The 13,687-nt window shown below is 38.4% G+C and overlaps 1 protein-coding gene across 1 annotated transcript in view; it reads left to right on the top strand.

The window, feature by feature from the left end:
* Positions 1 to 13,687, top strand: part of LOC124797922 (protein catecholamines up) — a 49,252-nt gene that overhangs the window by 28,176 nt on the left and 7,389 nt on the right. Inside the window, exons 2-3 of the mRNA XM_047261055.1 lie at positions 7,672 to 7,871; positions 7,983 to 8,058. Of these exons, the coding sequence (XP_047117011.1) occupies positions 7,672 to 7,871; positions 7,983 to 8,058 (276 nt within the window). The remainder of the gene's footprint in view (positions 1 to 7,671; positions 7,872 to 7,982; positions 8,059 to 13,687) is intronic.

The raw sequence follows: 13,687 nt of genomic DNA, 5'->3' as shown, positions 1-13,687 counted from the left end.
AAATGAGAGTAATTCTGTTTCAGCACTGAGACTGACTCTGTGAACATGACAGAGCTACAGGAAAACTTCTGCCAGATTTGAAAGAAGTTGGGAGATGACATTAATACAATGACGTTTTGAGTCAGTCTGTATAGCAAGTCTGACTCCCATGCGGAGGAGCTAGGTTTGATTCCTGGTTCTGCAAGGGATTTGTGAGCAGATTGGAATGGGGCTGCTCACAGACCTCTAAGGCCATTTGACAAGGTATCTGCATGAGAAGCTTGTCTGTATAGGACACAGTTTTCATTTGGCATGTTGTTGTATTTAGTTCATAGACTGATTTGATGTGGCTCTCCACACTAGTCTATACTATGCTTCTCTTCATCTCAGCAAAACTATTACCACCTACATCTGCTTAACCTGCTTACTGTATTTGAGCCTTGGTATAGTCTTAAAATGTTTTCTCTCTCACACTTCCCTCAATTGCCAAATTGACAGTTCTTTGGTGCCCCATGATACCTCCTATCAACCAACCCCTTCTTTTAGTTAGGTTGTCATAAATTTCTTTCTTCCGCTAATTAGACGTAGTACCTCATCCATAGTTATTCAGCCTACCCATTAAACTTCAGCATTCTTCTGTAGCACCACATTTCAAAAGTTTCTATTCTCTTCTGCTCTGGACTGTTCAGTAACTGTTTCATTTCTGTACAAAGCTAAGCTCTAGAGAAATACCTTCAAAAATTACTTACTAATATTTAAATTTGTATCTGATGTCGATAAATTTCTCTTCTTCAGTAATGCTTTTCTTGCTATTGCCAGTCTATGTTTTGTATTCTCTCTACATTGGTCCTCAGTGATTACCTTGCTGCACAAATAGCAAAACTTATCTACTACTTTTAGTATCTCATTTCCTGATTTGATTCAAATCACTGGATTTAATTTAAGTACATTCTGTTACTGCCGTTTTATTTCTGTGATGTTTATCTTATAATCTCTTTTCAAGATAGTTTTCATTCCATTCACCTATCCTTCCAAGTCCTTTGCCACCTCTGACTGAATTACAATGTCATCAGAAAACCACAAAGGTTTTATTGACTCTCTCTGAAGTTGTATTTCCTTTCAATATTTCTCTTTGGTTTCTTTTACTGCTTGGTCAATGTACAGATTGAATAAGATTGGGTAAAGGCTATAACCCTCTATAACCTTTTTCAACTGCTGCTTCCCCTACATGTCCTTCATCTCTTTAACTGCATTCCAATTACTGTACAAGTTGTAGATACTCTTTTGCTCCTTGTATTTTATCCCTACTGTAATCAGAATTTCAGAATGTAATCCTGTCAACGTTTTCGAAAACTTTCTCTAAATCAAGAAGCGCTGTAAATGTAGTTTTCTTTCTTTAACCTATATTCTAGGATTATTAGGAAAATTAAAGAGACCTTGGAGAAAAAAGAATCACCTGTATGAATATCAAGAGCTCAGATGGAAAACCTGTACTAAGCAAAGAAGGGAAAGCAGAAAGGTGGAAGGAATACATAGAGGGCCTATACAACAGAGATGTACTTGAGAGTGATATTGTGGAAATGGAAGAGGACGTAGATGAAGATGAGAAGGGAGATATGGTACCGCGTGAAGAATTTGACAAAGCACTGAAAGACTTAAGTCGAAGCAAGGCCCTGGGAGTAGACAACATTCCGTTAGAGCTACTGGTGGCCTTGAGAGAGCCAGCGATGACAAATCTCTTCCATCTGGTGAGCAAGATGTATGAGACAGGTGAATGACCCTCAGACTTCAAGAAGAATATAATAATTCCAATTCCAAAGAAAGTAGGTGCTGACAGTGTGAAAATCACTGAATTATCAGTTTATAAGTCACAGTTTGCAAAATACTAATTCATATCCATTACAGAAGAATGTAAAAACTGATAGCTGACCTTGGGGAAGATCAGTTTGGATTCCGGAGAAATGTAGGAACATGTGAGGCAATACTGATCCTATGACTTCTCATAGAACATAAGTTAAAGAAAGACAAACCTACATTAATAGCATTTGTAGACTTAGAGAAAGCTTTTGACAATGTTGATTGGAATACTCCCTTTCAAATTCCAAAGCTGCTGGGGTAACATACAGGGAGCAAAAGACTTTTTACAATTTTTACAGAAACCAGATGGCAGTTATAAGAATCAAGGGGCACAAAAGGAATGGAGTGGTTGAGAATGGAGTGAGATAGGGTTGTAGCCTGTCGCCATGGTTATTCAATCTGTATATTGAGCAAGCGGTAAAGGAAACAAATGAAAAATTTGGAGTGGGAATTAAAGTCTGGGGAGAAGAAATATAAACTTTGAGGTTTGCTGATGACACTGTAATTCTATCAGAGGCAGCAAATGACTTGAAAGAGCAGTTGAACAGAATAGACTGTGTCTTGAAAGGAGGATATACGATGAACATCTACAAAAGCAGAACGAGGATAATGGAATGTAGTTGACTTAAACCAGGCGTGGTGAGGGAATTACATTAAGAAATGAGACACTTAAAGTAGTAGATGACTTTTTCTATCTAGGAATCAAAATAACTGATGATGGTTGCGTTTCTGAAGAAGAGAAATTTATTAACATCGAGTATAGATTTAAGTGTCAGGAAGTCCTGTATGAAAGTATTTGTATGGAGTGTAGCCATGTATGGAAGTGAAACATGGACGATAAACAGTTTAGACAAGAGACTAAATAGAAGCTTTTGAAATGTGGTGCTACAGAAGAATGCTGAAGTTTAGATGGGTAGATCATGTAACTAATGAGGTGGTACTGAATAGAATTGGGGAGAAGAGAAATTTGTGGTACAACCTGACTAGAAGAATGGATTGGTTTGTAGGACACATTCTGAGGCATCAAGGGATCACCAGTTAAAACAGGAGGGAAGTGTGGGGAATAAAAATCATAGAGGCAGACCAACAGATGAATACAGTAAGCGGATTCAGGGGGATGTAGGTTGCAGTAGTTACTTGGAGATGAAAAAGTTTGCACAGGATAGAGTAGCATAGAGAGCTGCATCAGACCAGTCTTTAGACTGAAGACCACAACAGCAACATCTTCTAGGATAAGTCATACAGCAAATATTGCCTTGTGTGTTCTACATTTCTCCAGAAGCTAATCAGATCTTTCTAATGGTTGGTATCACATCAGTTTTCCATTCTTCTTGTAAACAATTTGTGTCACCATCTTGCAGCTATGACATAAAGTGAAAGTTTGCTAATCTTTGAATTTTAGAATTATTACGTCCTTCTAGAAGTATGAGGGTATTTTGCTATTATCATAAATCCTGCACTCCAGGTGGATTAGTTTTTCTGTGATTGGCTCTCAGTAATTCTGAGGGATCATCACCTACTCCTTATTTCAGCTTAGATTCCTTTGAACTCTGTCAAATTCTTCTCACTGTATCATATCTCCCTTGTATAGTTCTTCTGTATATTCCTGCTCCGTTTTAGCTTCCCCTTTTTTCTTAATAATGACATGCCATCTGATATCCATACAGCTGCTTCTGTTTTCTGCAAAGGTCTCTTCAATTTCCCACTGGTTATGTCCATCTTTGTGGTCATGCATGCTTTTTGCAGCATTGTTATCATCAATCCATTCCTACTTTTCCCATGTTTTACTTTAAGTCAGTCTCATTTTTAGATATTAATATTCCTTTGGCATTCTTCACATGTTTTGCTTTTATATTTTTTTCTTTCGTTGATTAAATTCATTATCTTATGTGTTATCCAAGGATTTCTACAATACCTTGTGTTTTTACCTATTTGATCCTTTGCCAGTTTCACTGGTTCATCTCTCAGAGCTGCTCTTTTGTCTTCTAATGTATTTCTTTTCCTTGTTTCCATCTATTTCTACCTAATGCTGTCTATGAAACTTCCAGTTCCTTTGCCTTATCCAGGTCATATCTCCTTAATTTCTGAAGTATCTCCAGTGTTAATCTCCAGTTCATAATCAATAAATTATGGCCAGATCCCATATCTACGCCCTGGAAATCATCTGCAGTTTAAAATCTGGTTTTGAAATCCCTGTCTTACCATTATATAATCTATCTGAAACCTTCCAGTGTCCCCAGTTATCTTCCATATACAGAACTTTCTTTCATAATTCTAAATAAAGTGTTTGCAATGATTAAATAATGCTTTGTCTAAAATTCTACCAGGTTGCTTCCCCTTTCATTCCTCTCCCCCAGTGTTTGTTCTCCTGCTATTTTTTCTTCTCATTCTTTTCCTACTGATGAATTCAAGTAATCCCATTATAATTAAATTTTCATCTGCCTCAACTATTCTGATAATTTCCCTTATCTCATCATATATTCTGTCAGTCACTTCATCATCTGCGGTACTAGTAGGTGTATAAACTTTTTCTGCTGTGGTGGGTGTTTGCAATGTGTCCACCTTGGCTGACTGCAAGTCCCAATCTTTCCGCCATTGCACTTCACTGATTCCCAATATATTTATGTTCAACCTAACCATTTCACTTTTTAAATTCTCTGACTGACCTACCTGATTAAGGGATTGTGATGTTTCATGATGCAACCCATAGAATGCCTATTTCTTTCTGTGTAGTCCCCACCAGACAATCCAAATGAAATCTCTGGAATATTTTACCCAAGAGGATGCTATCATCATTAAACCATACAGTAACACTATTGCACTTGGGAAAAATAGTGGCTTCAGTTTCCCCCTGCTTTCAGCCATTCACATTATCAGTACATTTGGATTCAACAAATACTGGGTAGATTTTGACTGCAACACAGGTCCAATGGATGGTCTGGAATATGTACTCTAAACGTAATACTGCCCTCAGCTGTCTTTGTTTTTGAGGTGGTGCGTGTTTCCAGCAGCCGACCACCTGGATGACAGTGTATCTGGACTGGACAGTCAATCTAATGTAACAACAAAAGTGATCCATCGGACCAGGCAACATGTTCCTATTAACCCACAGTCTAATCTCTATGATCCTGTGCCTACTGCAGTCATAATTGATGGTGTCACTGGGTCAACATGTGAAAACAGAGAGATCATCCACTGTGAAGCCTCATGTTCAACAATGTGCACAGAACAGTGTGTTGCAAAACACTTGTAGCTACACCAGCATTATACTCTGTCATCAGATGTACCATGGATTGCCACCCATACTGTTTTACATTGTGTGCAAGTCTCCGATCTCCACTTTCTGTAATAAGATGTAGATGCCCAGCACCTTGTCACTTACTAAGTTTCGTCATTCTTCAACTACTTTCCAAAAATGCTGGAGACAGCAGTTTGCAAACAGCCAACCAGCTTTGCCATTTTCTGAGTGCTTGTTCTCATGTGCAGCCCAAAACAATCTGCCCTTTGTCAGAGTTGCGTTTGTTAGTGGATTTCCTCATTTGTGACCCAAATTGTCACTAGAATGATTTCCCCATTCATCTCTGCTCTGCTTATATACTTTTCTTACCACATCGCATGCCCACAGTGCCTGCACAACTGTCCTGATGGACGGTAGTTATAAGGTATTGGCTTATCAGTGCAAGTGTTCAGTTTTAAGTAACCCGCCCCTCTTCAGTCCCTATAGATGATGTGAGGGAAGGATAACTATCTGTTTCCACTATATGAATCTGAATTTCCATAATTTATTGCTTTGATAAGTTTGTGTGTAGTACTAGCAGTTACAAGAAACTAGGTGCTCCCATTTCTAAGGAACTAATGCCCTAGTGTGTTAGTGCACAACTATTTTTAGACTTTGAACAATGTCTGTATTTTCAACATATTGGCATTGAATGAGCAGTCTGTTACAGATGTGATCATGCCCTCTGCCAGAAGACAAAATCATTGGAACTCATTGTTGCCTTAAGGAAAATTACATGCAGAAATGTTTGGAACAATCTAAGTAATGGATGCAGGCCTGTGTGAACTCATTGGTCTTTAAAGGTGATTGCCACTGATAGAACATATAGTATTACAAGCAGGTCCCCCCTTCCCAGTATACGCAGTCTTTTTCCTCAGTAAGTAGATTATTGACATTTTAAAAGTAACACTTTTTGTTATGCACAAAACATAGTATCTGCCACACACATTTTGCTGAGCTTATTAGGGATACTGCTGTGGCTAAGTTTGATCAAACTAAATACCAAAAGTAAGTAATTGAACAGATAAAAAAACTACTCACCAAGCAGTAACAGGAGAACACACATATAAAAAGTATTACAATTTGCTAGCTTTCGGAGCCAGTGACTCCTTCTTCTGGCAGAAGGGTTGAAAGGGAAGGAAGAGGGCTGAAGGAAAAGGGCTGGTGAGTTTTAGGAAAAGAGGTAGAATTCAGTAAAGTTGCCCAGAACCCAGGATCAGGGGAGATGGACCAGACAGGATGAAAAGGAAAGAAAGTTTTTCAGCAATACTTTTTACCAAATTACACAAGCCACTTGGTGCAAAACTGTTGGACAATTTTGATATGTTCAAGTCTACATCCCATCTGCCCTGATTTAAATCCCCTGGATTACTATATATGGAACGTGATTCAAAGGGTAACAATGAATCAAGTGCCCACTATATATGGAATGTGATTCAAAGGGTAACAATGAATCAAGTGCCCCAGTGTGACACCATTAAGGATTCACCACCATGGACTCCAATAAAGTACATCTAGCTTTTATGCATTTCAGATCAACACTGAAGGTTTATATTCGAGCTAAAGGGGATATGTAGAATGAGTGTGCTGTATAGGGGTCTCACATGCACCGTGTTAAAAGGATTTTTTGCAGTATTTAGTACTTCACTAATGAAATTTCTCCTGGTGATTTTGGTGATTGTTTGTGTGAGACAAGAGAGACTCTGTGACATTCTGCACCAGATAAATTTAATGAGACACTTTTTTGATCATAGAGTGGGAGTAGAAAGGAAAAATGTAAAAAAAGAACAGTCTCTTGTGAAGTAAGGAAAGAGCAGAGAAAACTGAAAGATTTATAACTAAGTTGTTTATTTCACAAGTTTCCAATTCCCCCTGTCTCATAAGACAGTCATTCTTCTTTCATAATCATTGCTTTGTGGTAAGGTAACTACTTTTTCTGCTGCAGCTAATCAATATAATCTGTTACTTGTACCTGTTTTTATTCATGCTGGTGCCACTTTTGTTCAGGGTTCTGATCAACTTTTTCTTTTTCGTCACTTGTTTCAGCAACCCATCATTTTTCCCCTTGCTGTAGAGAAAGGAGTGCCTGGTTTCAGTTTGCTCAAGATTCATGATTGTGGATTACTTATAGTTATGTATAAGGGAAGGAATAAAGGTACAATCCCATCGCGGTACTGAGTGGTTGATAAGACATATGAATGGTAATGAAAGTGTTCTTGCTTAGGTGCCTGTTAAACTCACAACAATTCAGTGTATATACTGAGTTTTATCTTCACTCCTTCTGTGACTTGTATTTCATCAAGGACTTTCTGTTACCTTATTTATTTGTAATTATCTTTGTTATCTCTGACACTGCCTTCATATATGATAAATTTATAGTTCCTGCGTGATTCTGTGACAAAGTGAATCTGTGTTGCGAATAGTTATGTTTTTTCCCCTTCATGTGCTTAAAAATCCAATTTAACTTCTACACTAATGAAAGTGGTAGTTTAGTTTTCACTAGTTTTCATTATCTTCAAAATATATTCTACAACTTGTCATTTTTATTGTACAAATAGGTGAAATTAAGGTGGCTGGATATCTGAATCTTGCTGCAGATTTTACACACAATTTTACTGATGGTTTGGCTATTGGAGCTTCATATATAGCTGGAGAACAAATTGGTGTTGTCACGACTTTTACCATTCTGTTGCATGAAGTTCCACATGAAATTGGTGACTTTGCAATATTAATACAATCTGGATGTGATCGGAAGAAGGTACGATAGTGTTGCTGTAACTGCTGATGTAAAATGAATTGATAATTTGATAGTATTTCTTGTTTTTTTATGGATTTTGCTGAACATAATGTTTCTTAAATATTCTTGCAGGCTATGTTATTGCAGTTGCTGACAGCTCTTGGTGCTCTGAGTGGAACTGTTGTCTCTCTCTTAGCTGAAGGTGTGGGTAAGTATCAAAGAGAATTCTGAAAGTGATTTGAAGAGTTCCAGAAAGCAAATCTATATTTTGTCATTTATGAAATTCGTTAGAAATAAACATACAGAACAAAATATAAAACATGTACATTAACATTATGCTAGAAAACAATATACTGTCAGACAAAAATGTTCTACATTAATACTGGAATGCCATTAATTGAAAAGTGGAGAAATTACCATGAAAAACAGTCTACAGTCTGTAGTTTAACAGAGAAAATAAGTTACTGAAGTCATAAAGTAAAAGTATTTCACCCAGCTGTGAAAACATTGATGAAAAGTAGGAGAGGTGGAGGGAGGAATGAGAAAGGGGTGGGGATTGATAGATTATATAAGGTGGCTTATTTTTTATTGATCACAATAAGCACATATTTAAGTTCCGGTACAATGGTTTTTTAGTCATGTAAACTGGCGCATAGCTAAATAATGGACATGTGAGTGCCTTTGTACAGCACAGGCTTTAGGTTTTCTTTCTTTCTTTCTTTTCCTGTAACACAGACCAAACTGTTGTATTATGTGTACAGTCATTGTCCAAAATACCACCAATGAAATTATTGATCAGTTTTGCTTATTCACTCACCATGGATGAAAGACTTAAAAGCAGCAAATCTGTATTCACCAAAAGAGGTATCTTGGTTGATATTTGTCAGTTATGTGCAGTATACCTTCTGTTGCACATTACAATTGTATGCACTCATTATAGAATGAAGTATAATGCTTAACAAGCCGCAACACATTACTTTCATTGCCAATATGGTTCATTTCAAATTCTTGATCCTTATAACTAAGATACTTGGGTGGATGGGACTTATCACATAACAATTCTGTGCTTTCAGTTGATCTGAGCACTACACCAATAAGGTTTTACAGCTCTTCATGAGGTATTAATTTTAAACATAATTATCAGAATGTACCACTAGTGGTTTGAAGTTATAAAGAAATGATTTGTTATTAACACCTCTGTAATATCTTTATCTTCAATTTACTTGTGCTGTTGTGTCTGACAGTGTTCTAACAATGTAGTGTGTCTGCTGTGAATTCTTCATGAGCCGATTGTTAGTTTCATGCCTTATCCAAAGAAAAATATTTTATTTTATCAAAAACTGAAGTACATAAAATTTTGGGCTAGAAGATAGGTAGAGAGGGTCTTCAGAAGCAACATTAATTTGAATTTATTTACAGATCCTTTTATTCCTCAGTTGTGTTTGTGTGGATGAATGTTGGTATGCCTTGACCACCTAACTGGTATCCTCCAGGCTGGTAGCACAGAAATTGGATTGCAAAAACCTGTTGAATAACATGTCGCCACAAGAGCTCTTTTATGGAGTGGGCAGGTGTCCATTGAACAGTCCTTTTGCGTGAGAAACTACCATATTTTCACCAGGGATTCAAACAAACTTAATGGCAACACAAAAACAGCTTAGCATGATACCTGCTTTTGGAAATAAACATATGTAGGTCTCAACATATTTAGCATATTTCCACTAATTACTGTCTTAGGAGTGTGTAGCATGAGAAGACTCAATAAAAATGTAAAATTTTTGCAAACAATAAGGGTGTGAAAAAGATGTAACATTTAAGACAGTGCAGCAACCAATAAGACAGAAGACTTCTTTAAATGTGTGTATAATTTATGATGAATCTACAACACAGACAGTAAAAATAAAAACAATGATGTTCTGAAAATAATATCAGTGGGCAGTGTATAAAGCCATTTGAGGTATGAAGGAAGGAACTGTACGTGTTCATGTAGAAATGGGTAAGGCTGGGGACTAAGTAGTATAAAAGGAATGTGAAAAATAGTTCACAGAATGTCTGTAGAGGAAGACAATTGTTCAAAACTGGAACAATGCTATCAACCAAGATACCTTTCTAGGTGACTACAGGCTTCCTGCTTTTAAGTCTTTCATCCATGGTGAACGAATAAGCAAAACTGATCACTAAGTTCATTGGTGGTGTTTTGGACGATGACTGTAGAACATAATACAACAGTTTAGTCTGTGTTACAGTAAAAGAAAGAAAGAAAACCTAAAGCCTGTGCTGGACAAAGGCACTCACGTGTCCATTATTTAGCTTCACAAAAACAGATAGCAGGCAAAAAATGCTATAAACATGTCAGCCTCCTCCTCCGTAATGTACAAGATCTTTACCAAAAGTATCACAGCTATGTGGGAGGAGGGACTTCAGATTTTAATCATGCAAAGGAACAATCTACGGCTTCAGAAGTGGACATAATGTACAGAACCATTTGCAAGTTTGGAACAAAATTGTATAACAGAACAGTAAATGTGAATTACTACTTTAGAAAAATGTTTGCTTACTTACTGATGTCAGGTAAGCCTTTGGTACCTGTAATGCTGACACTGTGTAGGTAAGAAATTGGCCACAATCAAATAGGCTCACATTCTCAGGGTTCCGTTCAAACTTAATTGTGTATATAGACACTCATCCATTCCATGGATTAAGAATATTGACAATTTTTGCCTGCTGTTGACATTTGACACTGGCAAGATATCAGTCCTGGTGGTTCCAAGACTTTGAAGAATGTTTTAATTTCAAGTTTGAAGTTGGATAACAAATGACAAAATAATATTTTTTTTCAATGTTGTGACATTAAGTTGCAGACAGATATGTACACATAAACCTTCAGCCACAGCCTTCATCAGAAAAAGAAACATACACAAGCAAGCACATTTCATGCACACAGTATTGCCATCTCTGGCAGCTTGGACCAGACTGCAGATATTGATAAGAGTGGAAGCATCAATCTTTTCCGTACATTGTTGGTATTCCAACCTGAAGTTTTCATGTGATATAATTACAAATTAACAATTTTTCTGATTTTTGTACTTTACTTGTAGTGTGAAACCTACCTTCGTGCCAAATGCCACGATTCTAGGCCAGCAGGAAGTATGATATAGGTTTTGATGGGCGATAATGTGAATACCAAAATATTTGACACAAGTGGCCATGTCTTTTGATTGCATTGACTTAGAGGCTTAAGTTTTTTACACCGTAAAGGGACCGTAGACCTTAGTATATGACATAATTTAGTTTCACTAAAAGCATATGGTATCTCTTCTCGGTGGCTATACTATTCACTCATGTTATGACTCTTCAAATGACTATGGAAGCCATATCATCATACGACGACAAGAAGAGGTGTGGTACAATGTGGACCCAGGAAGACCAGGGAATAGCCCCAGGGAAGAACCCACAGCTGGCTCTGAACTCCCATATACGACCTGGAAAGCCCTGAATAGACTACAAACAGGAGTATCAAGATGCAGAGCAAACTTGGAAAAATGGGGCTACATCAGTGCAGACGAGCCCTGCGAGTGTGGAGAACAGCAAGACCCACAACACCTACTGGTCTGCAGGAAACTAAACAACCCATGTTCGACTCAAGACCTATTTGAAGCAAATGACAAGGCTATTCAAGCTGCAGTGTATTGGGCTTCACGTGGGATATGAAAACCGCTCTTTTTCGCATCCTTAGCGCTTATCATTATATGTTACATACTTTTCTATATTATTGTAGTTAATTTACCTTATAACCATGTATTATTGTATTATAACTGCTTCTCTTGCATTGTAATATAATTTTTTTTTGTAAAATGGTGATGTCTTGGATACGATAAATAAATAAATACAAACAGTGTATGAGGCCAGATTTTCACTTGATGGCCACAGTTGGAACTAATTTGTTTTCCAACATAAATCAGTTCCATATTAGCGTATCAACCAAGTTTTGCTCCCACATGATAATTACAGCCCACACAGGACCTCAATGAGTAGCTGCACTTTAATTGGTACTGAAATTGAGATTAGGCAAACAAGATTTCTATAATCTGACTTGATGACAGTCAGCAAACTGAATGCACAGGTCGTAGTCAAAGCCTTTCAGGGGAATTCCACTCCCATTGACGATCAACTGGCTGCAGCCCACATTGCTTTGACAGGTGAATGGCTCCCACACTACCTTACAGAGAGAGACCCAAGAACATCATTGTAAAACTTTGGCAGAAGAATTTCCCCAGCACTTCATGCTCTCAACACCAGGAAGGCCACAGGATGTGATGAAATATACAGTACCTTTTTTTTTTAGGTAGATGCCACCAGCTACCGTCACTCATCTGGTTGAAGTCATTAATGAGTTGTTCCAGACCGACTACATATCACCTTGTGTGGAAATTGTGCTTATTTTTAAGACTGGGAAACATCCTCACCAGGTGCAGAGTTACTGCACGTCAAGTTTATTGACTGTCATCTCTAAAGTTTTGAGAGGGTGTATGTCAAGAACCTGTAGCATCACATCACCACTGAAGCAATGCTACCCAAGGAGCAGATTGCTGCAGCCATTCAATGCTGCATCAGCTCTTGTGACTAGTAGAAGATCCTTTTGAGATGATGGAGCATCATGAGTACTTCGGTACGATGCTTCTGGGTGTATTGCGCGAGAATTTGATAATGTGCTGCACAGCTGCCGCTTGTTCAAGTTACTTGAACCAGGGGTGCTGGTGTCGCACAGCTGCCTCGTCCATTCTTAGCTTGACAGGAGGATTTTTTGTGAGGAGACTACAACTAGGATGTCCACAGTATCTTGCATCTGTACTGGCGTGCCAGAGCTCTAGGTTTTCGAACCAGTCTTGTACATGCTGTATGCAGCTGATACATCAAAGACAGACCATATGCAGCTCGTGCTGTATGCTGCTGATACAGCAATTTTCAACCAAAGCGTGAATGTCAACATTAGGTTGTTAACAGTATGTTGCCAAAGGTCTTGGTTTTAGGACCGATCCCATACCCGCTGTTCGCAGCTGACACATCAAGATAGACCATTTGCAGCTGATGCTGTATGCTGCTGAAACAGCAATTCTCAACCGAAGCATGAATGCCAACACCCTACAATGTCCATTGTAGCTTGCCTTCGACTGTCTCAACACCTGAGCTGTCAATTGGTGCCTGACCTTCAACAATACCAAAATGCCGTTCCGGACAGTTATTCTGCAGCACTGGCACTTATCACTATGGGAGGCAGCCCTGTCGTATGGACAGCTGCAGCACAATATCTTTGCGTAACTCTGTACCAACAATTTATGTAATATCAACATACCCATGATGTGAAGAGCAAATCCAAGGGCCACCTTAGCAAGTTGTACGCCTTGCTGAACTGGCTGTCACACTATACAAGGCACTGCTCTGCCCTGTCCTCGAATATGCTGCTGTCATCAGGGCCAGGCTGCTGAAATGCGTCTGCAGTCACTCCAAACTGTGGAGAACTGTACACTCTGCTTGGCTGTATGCTTACCAACACTTTCCTATAGCTCCACTGCATGAAATGACAGAGGTCCCACATCTCTGGGACCATCTTTGGGTGACTGCCCCCACCTTCCATGTGAAGCTATGGCATTCACAGGACAGTGAAATCCAGAAAGTAGGTCATAAAATACAGTGCAGCATCACCACAGGAGAGCCAACACTGGGTTACAAGAGGAAGCCTAAAGGCACGCATTTTAGCTCACGCAGGCTGGCGTGAGGTGTGGAACAGGGCAAGGAAATTAGAATTTAGAAAAAACGGACGTAGCTGGTTGAATACT

Source organism: Schistocerca piceifrons, chromosome 5 (assembly GCF_021461385.2).
Source record: "Schistocerca piceifrons isolate TAMUIC-IGC-003096 chromosome 5, iqSchPice1.1, whole genome shotgun sequence".
NCBI lineage: Eukaryota > Metazoa > Arthropoda > Insecta > Orthoptera > Acrididae > Schistocerca > Schistocerca piceifrons.
Note: the sequence above shows the minus strand (reverse complement) of the source record. Positions and strands in the feature narration are given on the sequence as shown.